Source organism: Ochotona curzoniae, unplaced genomic scaffold (genome assembly GCF_017591425.1).
Source record: "Ochotona curzoniae isolate NIBS_2020 unplaced genomic scaffold, NIBS_Ocur_1.0 contig_2210, whole genome shotgun sequence".
NCBI classification, from domain to species: domain Eukaryota; kingdom Metazoa; phylum Chordata; class Mammalia; order Lagomorpha; family Ochotonidae; genus Ochotona; species Ochotona curzoniae.
This window is the reverse complement of record NW_024465369.1, coordinates 10,073,160-10,093,441: the sequence shown is the minus strand read 5'-3', so window position 1 is coordinate 10,093,441 and position 20,282 is coordinate 10,073,160. Positions and strand designations below refer to the sequence as shown.

Here is a 20,282-nt window from a genome sequence, read left to right as displayed (position 1 = left end):
GAACTGAGGCTCACATACTAGTACAGAGAAAATTCTAGTAAGTGGCAGAGCTAAGGTCTGAGTTACAATTAGTCCAATATCTGAGCCCATGTTTTCCAATTCTGTTGACAAGGGGGTTTGTATTATTTCATTCTCTTTTTTATGTATATTTACCTCATCAGGACAACTTGAGCTTTTAGCTCTATCTTTCAATAGTCACCGATTATCAGGATACTAGGCTTTTCTCTTTCTTCTTGGCAGTGATTTAGACTGTGACATGGGTGATCAGATAACTTATTATCCAAATCAGGACAACTCTGAGAGTGAAAACGACTGCTGTTACTCAGTGTGTTAAGATAACATGTGTAAACTGTAACTGTGCAGGCAGTCTTGGTCATGTAAACTGTCCACCAGGACACCCCTTGTCCATTCCTGGTGCACAGCCTTGAACCTCAGAGGTGAAAGGGAAGTATTTCTCCAATGATTCCTGACACTATGTTTATTTTCTTCTAATTTACTTTCTCAACAACTATTTTTTTCCTCTGGTATGAAGCAGAACACTTAATAAGCAATGGAAGAATAAAAGATTGTAGTATTCTTTTAGAGCTGATTAACACAGAAACAGGTATATTCATCCACTGTAGTTACGAGTATACAATGCTGTGTACCTTTAATGAGTCCTTTTTCTTGCAGAGTTTTCAGGGAAGGTCTCCGAGTAATAAACTTTTTTAATCTGCTTTTAACTCGGTTTCTGTCACTTGTATCAGATGCACTGTGATGCAGTCGAAACACTGGAAATTAAAAAAGAAAAAGTCAGAGGCTTTCTGTAAATTTCTCCTTTATTATGATTACTTTATGCAAATATTAATAGAAAACAGTAGTTATGGAACAACTACCTGAATTAATAGCTCAGGCCTTTCAGTCAAGACAGGGCATATGAGTAAAACTTTTTACTCTGAATGTATTAGTTCTGCTGCAACATGAATGTGCAATGAGAATGGTGTCAGTGCCAGGTATTCAGAGCTCTTTTCACCTTCAATTCCTAATATTTTTTATATTATAACCTTTATCTGGATAATTTCACCTGTGGGTTTGCAACATAAGATTCCAGTGAAGATAAAAAAAAGATGCATTTGAATTAGGGGAAAAACTTTAGCATTGTTCATTTCAATTAAGCCTGTATATATATATATGGTCACTGTATGACTGTAGGCATTTTCAAAGGCCTTGTTGCTTTGATAGTTCAGTATATCCTTTCATCTACAGTTTTATTCCCCAAATTCTCACCCCCACCCCCACCTTTTTTTTTTTAAACCACGACTGGGTGCAGCAGAAACCAGGAACCAGGAACTCCCCGAGTGTGTCATATATGTGTCAGGCAACTAATTGGTGGAACAGTTATCTTTATTTCTCAAGATTTGAATTAACAGGAAATCTGAATGGGGAATGCACATGGAATTCAAACCCAGGTGCTGCTCCTGAATAGGTCAAGCAGGCATACTGAAGAGGCATCTTAACCACTATGCCCGAATCTCTGCTTCTCAAGCTTTTAAATTCCTACATGATTTTTCTTCCTGAAGCAGGTATTTGTTACTTAGCTTGCTTATGTATAATTACCATCTCCAGGAAAAATTCAGAAACACAAACTTTTTTTCAAAGATTGATTTATTTATTACAAAGTCAGATATATAGAGAGGCGGAGAGACAGATGGGAAGATCTTCCATCTGTTGATTCACTCCCCAAGTGAGCCACAAAAGCTGGTGCTGTGCCGATCTGAAGCCAGGATGCAGGAACCTCTTCTGGGCCTCCCGCATGGGTGCAGGGTCCCAAGGCTTTGGGCCATCCTCGACTGCTGTCCCAGGCCACAAGCAGGGAGCTGGATGGGAAGTGGAGCTGCTGGGATTAGAACTGGTGCCCATATGGGATTCTGGCGCGTTCAAGGTGGGAACTTTTGCCGCTAGGCCACGCTGCCGGGCCCAGAAACACAAACTTTTCTTCCACATTTTCTCTATCTGGCTAGCCTCAATTTCTTATGCTAAGTTTTATGTTAGAAATCCAATGTGAGCCAAATTTATTTTAGAGCAAAATCTTCTGAATATCTTCTAGTCTCCATGCTACAGGCTGTGAATTTAACAATGAATTTGACATGAGTTTTCAACTTTCCTTAACTGCTGTCTACAATACATTCACGGTGTCTTAGGGATTACTCATGGCAAATTTTCTGTTCACAGATGATACAGATTATAACTGGGCCCTCTCTTAACAAAGTTTTGACAAACTGTAGATTTGGGTCACTTTATTAGGTAATATTCTATTTTAAAATAAGATCTGCTTTAACACTATAAGAAACAAAAGGCATTCATGGTTGCATTCTTTGTCCTAAAACTTTGAGCACAAGACAATGGTGAATTTGAGTGACCAAAATAGAGAATTAAAGTGAAGTGTGCAGGTGGAAAGGATAGGAGAAAATGTATTCTGCCTGCCTTCTGAGTGGGAGAAGAGTAGGTTTATTTATATTAAGTTCAAAATTTTGATTATCACATGGGATTATGTCCTACAAATATTTGAATTGGGACAATGCTTGCCACTTAAACTGATCTTCTACTACCTTAAAGCATAGCTTCCCAACTACTGAAATTGAAATTGTTTGATTTGTTTATTTTTATCTGACTTGAAAGTCAGAGAGACCACGGAACAGACAGGGAGAGATCTTTGTCAGTAGATTTACTCTTCAAACACCTGCAACATCAGAAGGGCTGGGCAAGGCCAAAGTCAAGATCCAGAAATTCAGTCTAGGTTTCCCACTTGGGTACTGGGGCCAAAGTACTTGAGTCATCATCTGCTCTCTCTCTCAATTTGCACAGTTAGCAGGAAGATGGTTTTGAAGCACAGGATAAAGGACTTGAACCAGGCACTCTGATATGGCATGTCATCATTTCGAGTGGCATTGTAATCACTGCAAATGACTACTCCTCAACTCTTGACATTTCTAAAATTTTACTTCATTATATAAGATGAACAAATTTCATGCATTTCACAATACAGACTTAGAGGCACACTGATACTTTCCAGTCTACTTACCCTCCTGCCCTGGTTCCTCACCTACCATCATCCTTTTTGAAAATTATTACTAAGACATGCTTTCCATTTACTTCATAATCACAGGCTGCACACTGCATTAGGTAAAGAATTCAACAAGCAGCAAATGGACAAATGCACTGTTCCTCAATAGGATAAGCAAAGGCTATTCACTAGATACTCAAACCTCAAAAATGTTAATTTTTGCTCATTGAGATGAAATTTTCTTGGACCCTGTACACTAAGTGCCACAGACAGGTAACACATATGGTATTTGTCTTTAGGGGACTGATCTTTATCACTACGTATAATGGTTTTTAGTTGTAAGCATTTTGTTGGAATAGGCAGGATTTCTTTTTGATGGCCAAGTAGTAGTCCATAGTGCATAGATTCCACATTTTCTTTATTTAAGTCATTGATTATTGAACATCTATGTTGATTCCCTGTCTTAGCTATTGTGAATTGAGCTGCAATAAACATGGGAAGTTAGATAACCCTCTCTCATGCTGATTTAATTTTTTTTTTTTTGGACAAATTCCCAGGAATGGGATAGCTGGGTCATATATCAGATATATTTTTCATATTTTTGAGGTTTTGCAGATAGATGGTAAAACCACTGACTATAATAGTGCTAAGTTGGCTGCCAATTTGGGTGCAAGTTTGAGTCCCAGATGCTTCACTCAATCCAGTTTCATGCTAATGTATTTAAAATAGCAGTAGAAGATTGCCCAAGTCCTTGGGCCCTTGTATCCACCTGAAGGATCTGCAAGTAGCTTCTGACTGCTGGCTTCCACTGGCTAATACTGGCCACTGCAGTTACTTGGTTAATGAACCAGGGGATAGAAAGTCTCTCTTTGCCTCTCCTCTCTTACTGTAACTTTGTTTTTCAAACAAATAAATAAATAAATCTTTTAAAAAATAATGATTGCCTTACATAACTGAAAAAGCTATACGGTTTTATAGGTATTCTTTTATTTGTGCTGTATCTGTCTACAAACAAAGTATAAAGAGAAATATGAAAACCAAGAAAGCCAAAAAGGACACACACACACACGAACTGCAAGAAGTTCATGGAGAGGCAGATATTATGCTATACCATGTTAAGATACCACTTGAGCTGCCCACAATTCTGTATCAGAGTTCTGGGACTGAATCCCAGCTCTGATTCCAATGTGACTTCTTGCTAAACTGAACTCTGGGAGTTGCATAATGGTTCAAGTGTTTGGGTTTTTGTGACCTATGTAGATGATTTAGATATCCCACTATCTCCACCTCTCTGTAGCTGTTATAATCACTTTGTATTAAAAGGAGAGATAGAGACAGAGATAGATAGATAGATATCAGATAGATAGACTGTCAAACAGAAAATTAAAAGATAAGTTCATTTTGTGCAAAAGTATTTTATACCATGCATATAATTGGTTTTCAAAAAGTTCATGGAAAATATATATAAGAAATTATGCCTTTTTACATTTTTACAGCAAAATCAACTTATATGTCAATTTCAATTTCTTCAAATTTTGAGTACCATATATGGTGTGTATAAGTGTGTGATCATATATCTACATCTAACACTTATTACAATAAATGAAATATAGAATTAACAAGTCTAATTACTAGAACATGAGGAGAGTGAATGGGCCCACAACTGAAACTGAGTTTGGAATTCACAGTGACAGATCAGTGCATCCCAGTTACTGCATCTGGAAGAATGACTTTCAAAGGCTTGGGAAAGTTTGAAAAGTTTGAAAAGTTTTCGGAAAGAATGCGTTCCAGAGGTTTCCAAAAATTTTCTGGAACCCAGGGTCATGAATTACAAATATGGAACCTTGAATTTTTGCATAGTCTTTGGCTGAGGGCAGTCTTGTCAATTTCTTTTTGTGGGTTTTACACATTTTCTATGTGTACACTAATTTCAGAAGCCCAGCATTAGACCTTGCTATTCAATGTGACGGCCATCTGTCTATTAGGGCTACTGAGCTCTGGAAATACAGCTTGTGTCATATATTACAATGATAAGGTGGAGGCTGGAGTGGTGGATCAGAGTTAAGCTAACACCTGCAATGCTAATTTCATATATGAATGTTTCTATGGTAGAAGAGTGAGTATCATGGATTAACTTACTCCAAGATTGTGTGACTGGAAGAATTATTCTAAGTATGTTCATGTTTTGCTAACATATAACATCCTACCAATTGATAACCAGGAGTGTATGATCTTCAATTGATGGCTGTAATCAATATTCCACACATTTAATTGCTAGTGTTAGATGCTAAAGTAACATTAAATATCCTTCACCAAACTGAAAGGAGCAAACTCAGTTTACAGCAGTAGATTGAGCTGCAGTCTGTAAGACCAGCACTCTATCTTGGGTGAACTATTAGGATCCCAGCTATTGCACCTCTGATGCAGCTCCTTACTCACACATGGGAAGGCAGCAGAAGATGGCCTAGGATGTTGTTCTAGACTACTGGCTATGACCTGGGCCAGCTCCACTTCTTGCAGACATTTGAGTGAACCAGCATAGAGATAATCTCACTTTTGCTCTTTTAATCTCTCTCCTCTCTCTCCCTGTCACTCTGCCTTTAAATAAATAAATATACTCACAGAATAATTACCTGAAGAAAATTTTGATCTCAAGTCCAACTTTGAAATGAAATAAAGTAATTCACTTAAATTTTTCACCAGGCTATCATACATAAAATTCTATCTCTGACCTTACTTCAAAACAGTACCATTTCTCATGACAGAGCTATAAGAGACAAAGAGGCAAGTAAGGTGTTTCTGCCACTTTAGAGCTATTTCATGATGTAATTAGAAAGTACTTTTAAAAATTAAAGGAACTGGGCCCGATGGTTAAGGTCCTTGCCTTGCACGCCCGGGATCCCAGATGGTCGTCGGTTCTAATCCCAGCAGCCCCGCTTCCCATCCAGCTCCCTGCCTGTGGCCCGGGAAAGCAGTCGAGGACGGCCCAAAGCTTTGGGACCCTGCACCCGCGTGGGAGACCCGGAAGAGGCTCCTGGCTTCAGATTGGCACAGCATCAGCCGTTGAAGATCTTCCTCTCTGTCTCTCCTCTCTGTATATCTGCCTTTCCAATAAAAAAAAAATAAAATAAATCTTTAAAAAAAATTAAAGGAACTACTTTGCAAATACAAACAAAGGTAGACAGTATTAGTGCAAGATTATGAAAGAATTGTGTAATGAATCATCATGTGGCTTGGCTTTTGGGGGGGGAGGGGGATTCCCTTACGTATTCTGTGAAATATTCTTAATTTTGCAAGTGTATATATTATGTATATACATATATAGTAACATCTAGATATATACAGATGCCATTTGTCTCTAGAAGTGAGATGCTTGTATGGTGCACGGAATTTTCAAAGAAAATGGAAAAATGTCTTTATATGCTTTACTTTGTTTCCTTCTCATTCGTACAGAGGAACCAATCTTGGATATGAGTACACAGTGTTCAACACAGCCAAACTCTGCAAAGTTGCCTCTAATGATGACTTTCCTGGAGACAGAGTAGAACATCAACTTCCATTTCCTGATGCCATAAATAATATTCCTCAGATGGCAAGTCAAATTACACTGCCTTTGCTATCATTCATTTCACTCATTTTGTTTTAAGAAGCGTTATGCAGAAGTTAAAGCTAATGGATGACTCTAATATACAACATACTTTTTATTAACCACATAACTTGAAAGCACCATAAATACAGACTAAAATACAAGAAATGCATGATTGTAAAGCAAAGTCCATCATTAGGTCCCTGAAAACAACAATAAAAGTCTTAATATTGTGGTTTACAAATCTGACTTTAACAGCCAAACTTATAAAACAGTTTATGCTTTTCTGTTGTCAAGGGAGAAAAATCTGCCAAATTGTTCATTTTAAGTAAATACAACATAACCAATTAAGGGAAACTAAATTTAAACACATGCCTATGATAATCAGGACATAGTTTGCTTCTGATTTCACTACTGATTTTAACAGAGCAGTGTTCGTTCCATTTTCCCACAGCACCCGAGTGACCCCACACATACTTTTAGGAACTTGTAATCACACAGTGCAAATAAAAGGACACTTTACTGGAAAATACACAGTGCGGTACAATAATCCATCATTTATGAAAAATAGATTTCTGTCTTTTTTTTTTCTCTGAGATTCAACTATGTTTTAAGGATGAAGCTTCCTGCAGTTTAAAGATTTATGTTAAGCCAATGAGCGGGTTTTTCTTCCCATTTCCATTTAACTTTGTATTTAAAATTGTAAAGAGCTGAAAGAGATATGGCCTTAAATTCCAAAGTATTTAATCTGATTTACTAAGCAGACCAGAGGAATCACCCTTAATTGTACATATTTTCACTTCTATGAACAATTCTGTGAACAATTAACCTGAATGTACTAATGTCCTGAGAATTCTAGAATTTATTTACATTTCCTTTCTGTTTTCCTCTCTGTTCTCTACTTATGGGTGATCTTTCCTTCAGATCCCTGAACAAATAGCATATTTTCAAAGACTAAAGATTATGAATAACAATATGCAATTTAAGTCTCAACAGACACAGGCCAAAAGCATTAGCTTTAAGCACCATTCTTAACCAGTTGAGAGATTTAATTGGAGCTAAAGCTGCTCTCATCAGAGAAGCGTCAGGATGGAGGGCTTCCTGAGATGTTAGGATAGTGGGCGTTCTAAGATGATCTTCAGTTAGCAGCATTACATGGGAGAGCAGGCATTATCCAAACATACGCTTTATATCTGACACAGCTGTAGGATAGGAAACCCACCTCTAGAAAGAGGAATTCTTATGGTAATGGATACCTTTGAATATTTATTTTTCCAGTTTAGTGATGGGAGGGGGAATTTATACAGTTTGGGCAATTGAACATCTACTACCACTCTATTACGGGTGTGGGAATCACAAAAGGAAACCCCCAAATCTTCCAGAACCTAACAATTGGGATAATATGATCCAATTGTACATCTGCTGCCAGAATTTCTCTTGTTGGGGACCGTATTTTGAAATATGTCTGTTTCCTGCCAAATGGCTGTTCTCGCGGTATTCCCATGTTACAATTACATGTTACTGTTATTATTTTTAAATTTGGAAACATTGGGAGAGCTAACATTTCAGAAATGTTGCTAAAGAAAAGCAGAGTCATTACCCTTCAGAAATGCTATTACACTCTTGCGGCCTACTTGTTCTCACTTTATTGGTGAGGTTTTGCAAAGGAGTTAATGTCAGATGTAGATGTGTAGTTTTGTTAGCAGTTAAGAGCTCTTAACATTTCAATTACAAGAGTCAGGACAAAGCCCAAAGCCAGCAACCCTTGTTTAGCACCGTCATCTTACTGCAGTCAGTGTCCAAAACAGGAGATGAAGAAAGCAATGAGAAAACAAGGTTATTCCAAGTTCCTACTACGGACATTCTAAAACACTTCTCAAAGCATCACAAGAATTACATAACAAAATACGGAACTGTCTCCACTCATACTTTCCAACAGGACTTTATTATGTGGAATCACTCTGTTTTATCACTTTAAAATTAGTTAAACAAGAGTATCTTACCCATTATTGATGGAAAGAGAAATAAAATTTACTAAATTACTTTCCAGCCTCCTGCCTGATTCCTCTTCAGGGCTTATACACTTGTGCTAATTCATGAGACTGTAATAAATACTGCTTTGCCCTTTCCAGCATGCAGTTGTACAGCTCTCAGAAGTTTGCACATAATTCCCTGTGTCAGAGTGGGCAGAAAGGGTAAGTTTTGGCTTAATGCACTTTTGGTCATTTAATATCTCCCTGCGCCCACCCTGCCACACATGCTAAGTTGTAAATAGAAGTCATAATTTCAATCCCCAACTTGTGGCCTGAGAAAGTAAGTTATTGAAACTTTAAGTGACTTACTTGAAGCACAGATCATGATTAAATCTGGAAATAATTGAAAAAGGGAATGCAGGGCATTTTAGCAGCAGTATTTTGTTTTAACTACTTAATTCCTGCTTTAACATTGCAAAAATACTAAATAGATGATTGGGTTCCTAACAGAAAGGTTTGCACACACTACTTGAAGGCATTTCAAAGGGTTCATGGAAGAATGGAATGAAAAGATTATTTTTGCTGTAAAACTTTTAGTATATATGCTGCCAAACTGAGCAGTGTAAAAGCTTTTCTAAATCTGTTCATATGTAAAATCATCTGAAAATCCCTTATGTGCCTGGATGTCAATATTTTGTAAGAAAATAAATATATTAAAATTTTATTTTCCATGAACTTAAAATTTTACTGCATATTCTATAATTCATATTCAAACTATACTCACATGAGAAGTGACAATTCATACAATGAAAATGTTCACTTCTAGACTGTAAAATATCATGAGATGTTTACATTTGCAGAGTCAATAAAGGGCTGGCAATCTATAACCATTCTGCCTTAGAGAAAGTCAACAGCTACTTTACCTAGTACTATCTGTATCCAAGGCTTATGCATTTAATTCATTCAGCTGTCCATCATACAAATTCTTTTACTGTCCTGCTATGTAAAACATTATTTTTGTATTTTGCTGATAACATATCTTTTATGTGTTATGTGCTGATTTACTTTTATTATGTAACACAAGGTCTTCCTTTAAACTATTACAATATTTAGTATAGCTTTTCAGTTGCATAATGAGTATTTTTGATGGTGTGATGATAATGACTTCAATACAATATGACACGTATTGAATATATAAAAACAACATATAATTTTCCTGCAGATGTGAATTTATCAAGACAAAGTAAATTTTCAGAAAAGCAAAAGGACAGAGGAAATAAATGATGATAGTTAGATTGCAAAAAAATCTATTGTGTGTAGAGATATACAATGACATTGCTTCTCGTAACAGCATCAGTTTCAGTGTAAGATGTAAAGATTCAGTCTATAAAGAAATTCAACCACTGTCTAGATATTTTATCTTGGCTTTTTTGACTTGATATAGTTTTAGTAAAATCTTGTTACTTGAGAGCTATTCAAAACTTTGATAAATTTGCTAATAAAGTCAGTGGTTTCTGAGTTAAGGCAGTACTGATTTTTAAAAGCCAAATTACTAAGAAAGAAAGAAAAAATACCATAAGGCATCAATCCAGACAAAGGGCACCATGAAGTAGAAATATGTTTTCCATGAGGAAAGATTATATATTAAACAGGGGACTAGCTATACTTCTAGTGACAGAAAACAGACCAAAGTCAAATTAAAGGGGAAAAGCCTTATAGATCAATGTAACCATCAGTCCAAAAACAGAAAAAAAATCAAAACAATAGAGTTTCAGTGTGGATATTGCAGTTCAGAGATAATTCAATGGCAGAAATCTAGAAAATTAACATTTAGATTTCTGTGAAAAAATAAGGTGAAGAACAGAATATTCATATTTAAAAGTGTTCGATACTCATATATGAACTGTATAATTGAGACTAGCATACCGGGAAGTGAAATTACATTGTAGTATGTACCTGTACTTCCCATTAAAAGGAGTATTCTTCATGAAACTGCTAAATATCCTTGACAATAAGATATTAGGTTTTCTATCATTATCTATACTTAGAATGCCATAATACACTTACATAGCACAATGTTAGAATTCTTATTGATATTAAATGAATACACTACTGTAATAATATGGGGGAAATTGTGAGAGAGGAAAATGGGGAGGGAAGAAAGGGGGGAATCCTATATCTACAAAACTAAATTATGAAAAATAATAATAATAAAAGATTTGGGTATTTTTGTTCTGATAACTTAGATTCCAGATAATTCTTAGAAATATTTGAATTGCTTAGTATTTAGTATTTGCAAATACACAGTGTATGTGTGTGTATATATATCAGTAGTATATAGTATATGTCTTTGCACACTTGTGAAAAACGTAGGCAAAGATGTATTCTCAGTGGTCACAGAGGCAAACAACAAAGAAAAACACTGCAGTTTTTGCTTTCAATCTCTAAATTGCTGAATGTGGAAAGTATCTCTAGAAAACAAAATGCTACCAAGTATCTTATGTTTTTCAAAAATAAACTTAAGCCAGAATATACAAATATATAATGAGAAGCACACAATGTTTGATAAATATCATAAAAACAAATAATCAACAGTTCATGGTGTTTAGATTATAAAACTGTATATATATATATGATTTTGATTCTTCTATAACTGTCATAATTTTCACTCTTCCTAGCTTATCTGATCATCCCAACATTATACTTATGATAGGCAATGACTAATATTTTGTGTTACTTGCTTTATGGTCAGGAACTTGCTAAATACATTACATATCACTTAATTCCTATAATCCTTTAACATGTTGGGTTCTAATAGAATTGCCCATTCTACAGATTCGAAATACATGGTTGAGGGAAGCTAAATCATACAGCAAATAAATGAAAAAATTCAGGTCTGCCTGATTCCTGCCCCAATGTCCTCCCTTTCCATCTGTTTGGCAATATTGTGAGCATGTCTGGGACTCACAGTCTCCAGCATGCTCAAGCATTTTCAACCTGAGGTCTTACATCAACTGCTTTACATAAAACACATTAAAACTGTGGGTGGGTGGTGCACATTATTTTTACAGAGTGGAGAGGTAAAGTGAATTGCTTTGGATGACATGAGTGAATCACAGGACAGCAGTGAAGTTGATAGCTGAATACTCTCTGGATTGCTAATCATAATGGTTGAAGCAGGCATCTGGCTGGGAGAGAGCTGTAACTACCATGTGTATGCATTGAGTTCTATTGCAAGGCTGCATCCTGACAGAAGGTGAATCACTTGCCATGCTCCAGATGGCTATGTGTAGCAAGACAAGGCAGAACATGAAAGTAGAGATGTAGCTGGGGATTGCAGCTCCCTTTTAGGCAAAAGTGGCTTGCAATCTAGCCAGATCTCTTAATTTCACTCCTGCCATCGTTCTATCTTTTTCCTACGCACAAGGTAAATGAACACATTCACTTCTGTAAACACCTTAAATATTCTCTCAGAAAAAGCAGAAAATCATTCTTCTCTAAACCCAGAGTTTAGTAGTTTGCTTTATTTGTAGGTGCTTGACAGGAACTGAATATGATGGGGAGTAGATATGAGCCATTGATACTACTTTCTTCCATTTTGTAGAAAATGAATTGTGTTGTCTTTTTCACTATCTTTTGAGTGCTACAGATTTTGCATTATGGCTTTTAACTGTGACAGTTAATGCAATATTTTATTTATTCTCTTCCAATTTTGTGCCTTCATTTTCTCAACTACTACGAATAGAGTTAATAAAAGCAATGCCAAGAATTGTTGTGTAACATAAGTGCTTCCATGTATGCCAAACGCCCTTCACAATGTCTATTGCACAATAATGAATGCAATTGATTGTTAATATTAAGATTATTTTAAGTGTCCCATTTTGTTATCATTGTAGCAATGATTAGTTTTAAAATGGAAAATATAATACTCGAAAGTATCCTCCTCATTATTACTGAACATCAACTATATATAGATCCTCTATCTCTATATATAGGATATTATTAGATTATGCTCATACATGAGTACATTATATATGCATAGTTATTAACTGATATTAATCTTCAATTAAATATATGTATCTATGTAATTATATGTGTATATATGTACACATACACACATACAATACTAAGATTACCTGTGATTAATTTCTGCCAGATAGAGCGCATTTCAACACTTTGAACACGTGTTAAAATCATTGGGTTTTGAAGAACTATCCATTAACGACTTTCTGAACTGTGACAATGGATATTGACAGTGCTTGTCAGACTAAACCACTATTGATTGGCTCACATCATGTGTATAGCAAAACCAATTTCTTTCAAGTGCTTCTTCCTAACTGAAATACATTATTGCAGCCTTCCTCTCTGTTTATTATAACACCCAAGCTCATCGCATGTAACACATCCAGCAAAAAGGCTTCACAATGAAGCAAGCAGCAAACTGCAACACAGAAGTGAAGGCACTTAGCAATCCAGATACTCTTGTACTGTAAGTTGTTTTTTCTTTTGAAAATATTGATTCCTTGCAGAGTCTTTGTTTTTATTTTACAATCCTCTGAAGAAGGAAAGATCATGGGATACAGAGCTATTTTTCTATTGTTTAATGACCCTGTGACTCTTACGGTTTCTCCCTGAAAGAAACTATTTTAAGTATTGTGTGTATGTTTAAGTTGTGGGAAAGAAAGTGTTTATGTTGGTTCAGTGCTTGTATTCCCATAAACACACACACACACACACACACACACACACAAGTGTCTTTTCCTTAAACCTTAGAATGTGGGCTTTATTGAATGACTTACATCAACTTTGGACAGATGCTACATATTGTACAGTTTTACTAATAATTTGAATTCATATTGTGCACTTCTTCCCAAGAGGGCATATGTCTTAGTGAAACAATAGCCTACATAACAAAGAGTAGTTCTCACAATACCCCCATGAATGGGAAGAATTCCAGAATTTTTTTAGTTTACTTGGAAATACTATTAAAGAAAATGCAAAAAAAAATCCCTTCCACAAGTCCCTATTGTATGTATCCCTATGAGCTCAAGAGGCCTCCCTCTTAAAAAGCGTGTGACTTACTGTGTGCAAATGCAAGGGGACTCCATGTTTAGGCTAATTCTCCGAGTATCCCCAAAATTATCACCTCTCCTTAAAAAAAATTACCCATTTTCAAAAAAGCACATAAGGGTTGTTCTGATTATGAAAACAGGGGAAGACTGCCAGTTCACCATCTAAACACTTCAATTACATCTGATATGGTACTGCCCACTTCTTTCCCACTCTAAACATGCCTGGAAATTTAAAGGAAAAAATAATCACCAAGAAGGCTGACAAATGCTAGCAGAGTAAAACTATCATCCTTTAAAACCTCTGTCTTAAGCTGGGCAATTCCAACTTTACTGGAATGCCCTACGCAGGGATTTCTGAGATAAGGATTTTTTGAATCATAACTCCTACACTATATGATGGCCTAGGAAAATGACTGCACTCAGCAAAGTACCCTGGACTGTGCCCTTCCTCTGGCTGGCTTGGCCTCTTTGCTGTGGCCTTCTCACCCCGGCATTCCCTAGCACTGACACAGGCTTCTGGCCTTTGGCCCATTTTCTTGGCAGACTCTGCAGAGTTTGCTCTGTCCTTAGGAATGGCGCTTTTCAGAGTGGTAGCCTCCCTTGCCTTTTTCGGGACAGCAGAGATCAGGGAATGTCAGGCCACAGCCAGTTTGTCTCTCACAAAATACTTTGGTTGGGTCAAAACCCTCTATTAGGAGAAGCACTTTGGCATAAGCGTTCAGCTATTTGCTCCAAAATATGCGTGCGAAGCACTGGTCCCCTCCCCCACAGGAAGTGTACTGAAACTGCAAAGTGTGTGCTGAACATTTCTGAGGACACAGTATGCCGTCTCCAGTTAACTGATCGGGCATAGTGGGGTGGTTTGTCCTCACAAATACTGACAGACAGCTGCAGTTTGCAGCTGGCAGGGAGCTTATGTTCGCTAAACAAAGATGTAGCTGGAGCCTGGTGAATACTTGGCTCTATTGCAATAATCATAATTCATAACATACATTTCTAAAGAAGGAGCAAAAACTAGGAAAAGACCCACAGCATTCTGACACTTGATGCAGTCTACATATAGATGGTTTTGTTTGTTGTTCATTTTTAAATTTCACGAGGTCCTATGTAGAGCTGGGGGTAGGGGTAGGTCACAATGTGACAAATACAAGCTGCTTTGTAGTTTCCCTTTATGATTAACTCTTCCTTTCATTATAAATTGATAGGAAATTTGCTCACTGCCAAAACCAAATGTTATCCTGAATATTTTGTTTTCCTAAATGAGGTAATTATTATCAAATTGCAAAGTTTTTTTCCCCTTTTCTGCTTTTGACTGTCAGATAACCACATTTCAGGGCACAGAACACGCTGTAATGTCAAGTACATGAAGCATTAAATCTAGAAAAAAAAAAGAACAGAACATAGAGAAAAATACCCCTTTTTATATAAGGAAAAGACTTCTGAACTGTTGAAGTCACCAAGATCATATAGTTAGTGAAAAAAACCCAGTAAACTTCAAATTGAATTTTGTAATCAGTATTTCTATTTTGTTTTCAACGCTTCTCTAATTTCCACTTAATTTCATGAGAAAAACATCCTTGGTCCAAAAGAATATTCCAGAGGAATCCATTCTGTTACTTGAGGCGCCCACTGCTGGTCTAAATTCTTTTAATAACCAGCAACTGTGGATTTAAACATTAATGCCATCAATTACTTCAGGTTTCCTCCACATATTTAGAATTAGGGGCATTCTTAATATAATATGGAAATACACTTAAATTTATATGTATATTTATGCATACTATTATGACAATGACATTCCCCAAGGGGAAAAATTACAGTAGTCTTCCTCTTGACATGGATTAATGCTAAGTGTATTGCTATTATCCTTTTCTGTAGTTTATGGTGACCTGAAATCTGTAATAGATTATTGTTCTTATTTGGGGTTTTGAGCCTTCTCTTTCCCTGGGGGAAAGGACTGTGTTGCCAAATGCCTGGACACTTCCTCCACATGCAGATGTCACCGAGCAGGACCATAAGCTGGGTATTCTTTCCATGTGTCTCCGTCTAGGCTGGGAGGGAATGCAGAAGCTTGAGCTGTGGGTGGGAAAGCACATTTTGCCAAGTTCCAACCCTCCTGAAATCCAAACTTTTGGACTATTGAGCAGGCTTAGATCTTGGTCTTCTTCAACTTTCTTATCCATGAAAAAATGGAAGGTTTGGTCTTGAAATAAAATGTTTTTGGGTTTTAAAGACCTCCCCAAAGCTTCTTGAGGCCTTAAGTACCTCTTATATAAAATAACAGAGTGATGATTTAAGACCCAAGGAATTGGAAATGCGTGGATTAAATGACCTTTAAAATACACATAGGTTTAAAATCGAAAGGAAAAATGCACTTAGCAAAAGAGCATTTGGGAGTTATTTCTGAAATATGGTTGGAAACATTAAAAACTCAAAATGAGGCAGCACGCACACATCCTCATTTTGACTTAAAGATCTACTTTAAATAACACAACAGATGTAGTCATCAGCATTTATTCCAATAGGGACATTGTGAATGGTGAGAAAGACATCGTAAGACTTGGGTAATAATAACTACTGTCATTATTATTCCTTAATACTTCAAACTGTCACAGCAGAATTAAGAGTAAAAGAGGAAAATTCTGACAGGATCCGATTTCCTTCCCCTTTTTGTCAATCCACTAGGAAATATTTCCTTAAGTTAGTCACCAAAAAGCAAGCTGAACTGTTAGTACTCCCTGAGATAGCAGGGGAAAAACAAAACAAAACAAGCAACAACAAAAATACACCTATGACTGAATATACTCCTGACAACACAAACAGGATCTGGCTTACATAATAGCTAAGGAAAGTGGGGGAATAGGACATGGAGTGCAAATTGTATAGCAGTCAATCATAGGTGAGCCTTTCCAAAGGAATAGTGAGTTTAATGGCCCTATTGCAAAAGAATGACCAACTAGGAATTGCTCTGGGTCACATGACGATTTGGCAAAAACAAAACAAAACAAAACAAAAAGGTCTTTTGCCAGTTTTGTGGCCCTGTGAAATAGAGTGCTAGTCCAATAAATACTGCAGTCCCGGCTGAAGTGCAAAGGGTCTTTATGTTTCGGCTTGGAATTTAAAGAGTTCTCCATACTCTTCAGATCTGGTAGACTGTCAAAGTAGTCAGTAAAAAAAAAATTAATGTCTAATCAAGATGCATGGCACAAAGCATATGGGATTTTGTGTTGACAGATGTAATTTTCAATCCTGTTCTGCCCCTTAAGAAGTATGTGAAGTGACTTTCCTGGATCTTAGTTCCCTTGTCTATATAAAAGGGTCAAAGAGACGCTAGTACAGTGTTGCAAGGATAAAATACCATGACCCATACAATAAAAAATGTTTTATATACACACAAGCAGATTACTCTTCATTCCCTTCCTCTCCTTTTTCACCCTCATCATCATCATCTTAATTTATACTTTGCTTTCAACTCCACAGAAAGTTAAATAGAGATGGTCTTTGGGCTCTGGGGACTAATGATCAACTTTCCAATACTGATGTGCCCAAATAGAAGTAGGAGTGTGTGATGTAAGAAATCTGAAATAAGTATTTACAACTTAAATTAAGCCTATATAAATACTACCTGCCAGTGAAGGGCTATGTCCATACCTCATGAGAACTCCTCTAGGAATCCTTAGTTGTAACACAGTACTTTTTTTTCACACTTTCAACACATTGAATACCCAATTCACTAACTGCTTAAATGTTTATTAATTGCAACTTTGATGAAGATACATGTAATGGCAGTATAAATCCTTCCAGGTGAATGCATGACATGAGTTACAACTACCACTTCTGTTAGTAATAATCATTTGTGAAGTAACAAAAACAAAAAATGTAAAGATGGAAATGTTACATCTCCTCAAACAGAGATGGTAGGTGGTATTCTTTGATATACAGGACAGAATGTTACCTTACAGATTAACTGTCATCAGAAGTATACCCCATGACTTGCAACAGCCTTAGGGCACACAAATATGTACTTTAATAATATTTACAGTTGAAACATCTCTTATGTATTGGAGTTTTTTTTTAAAGATCCTCAACATTTGATTAACCACACATGGAATATCAGTTCTTGGGAGAATCTAAAGATGTGAGGAGTGAAATTCTGAACTTTGGGAGAGGGTTAAGGGAGTAGATAGTCAGCAAAAGACCTTTGTAACTCTGCTATTCCTTGTAATAGGATTATATTTACCACTTCCAAAGTAGATTAACTCTGACTGCTAGAGTGAAAGGAGGAGCGTCTAAATGAATGCCTCCTTGTTAAGCACCAAGATCCCAGATGGAGATGATTGGTTGTTCTGTCAGTCACCAATCCTATACTAAACACTTGGCCTTTTGTCCTTTTTTGAGGGTGTACTAGCTTAGGGCTTTTGCACAAGTTAGTGTGGACACACTAACTTTCCTCACTTCCTTTGGTCTTCTCCCCAGACTCACTTGTTACAGAGTCTCTCTCTTTAAATTAGCAAGCTTTTCCCTTCCTAGGACAACATTACCTCTTCCTTTCACTTCATTGTGTTGGTTTGGGCTTTACTGCATTAAACATCATTATTTAATATATATCTCTTTTCCTATTTTACCACTCTTTTTATTCACCACCAGAATGTTTGTGCTACCATGGAAAAATCTGTGTCCATTTGTAAAGTTATTTTGTTTTGCAGAGATTCTAGTCTCAGTACTAGTGCATGCATATGCCAAAGATACATTTATTGACTAAGTAAGTAATCTTCTTAGCTCTTTTTCAGAAAAACAAACCCTAATCATTTTTGTGTTAAATATTCTTAACATTTATGGATAAAGCAATATGTACTATGAAAACAAGTCTTCACCCAAGATCTTAGGAAGAAGAAAAAACTATGATAGATAATGATCATTAACCAGCATCCTGGGTTTGGATTACTAACAGGTCTGAGATGAGAAGCGAGAGTTATCCTCTTGTTCAGCTTCCTCTTTGAATCCTGAGCCTTTTGACATAGTGGTAGTATTCTTTTCAGATTTATATTTGGAGGTAATAATTCTGTCATATTGATATCCTTATCTTATTTAGAGAAAACTAAAATCCATGCAAATTTAAAAACAGCATCAATATCTCTTAAGAATATTTATAGCACACATACACACACACATACACACGTATAAACTGTACATACCAGAAAGCAAAGGTATTATATAAAATGCATCTCTACTTCTGAATAACAAATAATGAAACTTTTTAATATACCCCCAAAGTATGATACTAGATTTTCTATTTTTGACAGTATTATCATGTTATGGTACATTTAAATGTCAGAAAGTTCAACTTGTAACTTTACTATCGGACTCTAATATTGTGAAGCTATAAGGAAAGAATGGTGGGGGGAGATGGGGAGGGAGAATGGGAAGGGGAGTGGTGAAACCCTATACATACAAAAATGTATTGCTGAAAACAATAAAAAGATTATTCTAGGTTGTATTTGTTGGGGAGCAAGTGAGCAAGAGAGAATGAAAATTAATTGTGAAGAAAGGAGTCCACCATCACCAAAGAGGAAGAGGATGATACATAGAATTATCTGTATCCATTGAGACTGATGTCAAGGGACTGGCGTTTCTGGAAAGATTAACCTTGTAGGGCCAAGGCCACAAACCCTCTACATCAGCGTAGTCCAGTAGAAATATCTTGGGGCATACATATGTAGCTTTAAATTTTCCAGTAGACACATTTTAAAGATAAAAGAGAAATCATGGGCATTAACTTTAGTAATGGATTTTATTTAACTCAGTCTAGCCAAAGTACTACCGTTCCCACATGTAATCAATTTAAAATTATTAATGAGATTTTAAAAATTCCTTTTCTTGTACTAAGTCTTTGAAATCTAGTGTGTATGTCACACTTAAAGTACATTTCAATTTGGACTAACTAAGTCAGAATTCAAATGCTCAGCAGTCCCATGGGGCTGTTTGTGGCATCACTTGTACGGTGCAGTTCTGAAAAAGCATCTGGGTATCACATCGGAACCAATGCGCAAATGCAAGGAACTGCTGCCCAAGAGTTTACATGAATGCAGTTGGCACAGCAGCCTGACTTACAGACGCTTTCACTGGGTGCTAAACAAAGGTGTATAAGGAGGTAGTTTTCAACTCTGTACTTCATGATGGTACAATGAGTCATGGAAGTAATATTTTATTATTAATTAAGTATTTATATATTTGGAAGATAGAGGTACGGACAGACAGAAAGAAATTCTCTATCAGCTAGTTCACTCTTAAAATGACCATAATGGCTGGAGCTGGGCCATGCCAAAGGCAGGAGCATGGAAATAATTTCTGGTTTACATGCGCACAAGTGCCCAAGAACTTGGGCCATCTTCCACTATTTTTCCGGGTGCATATGTAATAATTTGGTTTGTGCTAATATGCCTGATTTCAAGGGTTACTCTGTTATAGCATGCTATCTGAAATTTTACAAATACTGTTCATCTGTCCATAACTGTATTTGTACAAAACCCTAACAGCTATCTGAGAAGAGGGAATGTGTTAACTGCAAGTGCTCAGTGTTGGGGTATTTAAATTTCATAATGTTTTCT

General features: G+C 36.4%; 1 protein-coding gene across 5 annotated transcripts in view; it reads right to left on the bottom strand.

The window, feature by feature from the left end:
• The window catches only part of ARHGAP15 (Rho GTPase activating protein 15), a 616,474-nt gene that overhangs the window by 261,663 nt on the left and 334,529 nt on the right, over nt 1-20,282 (bottom strand). For all 5 annotated transcript variants that reach the window (XM_040971526.1, XM_040971524.1, XM_040971525.1 and 2 more), the window contains exon 9: nt 648-770. In XM_040971526.1, coding sequence (XP_040827460.1) covers nt 648-770 — 123 coding nt within the window. The remainder of the gene's footprint in view (nt 1-647; nt 771-20,282) is intronic.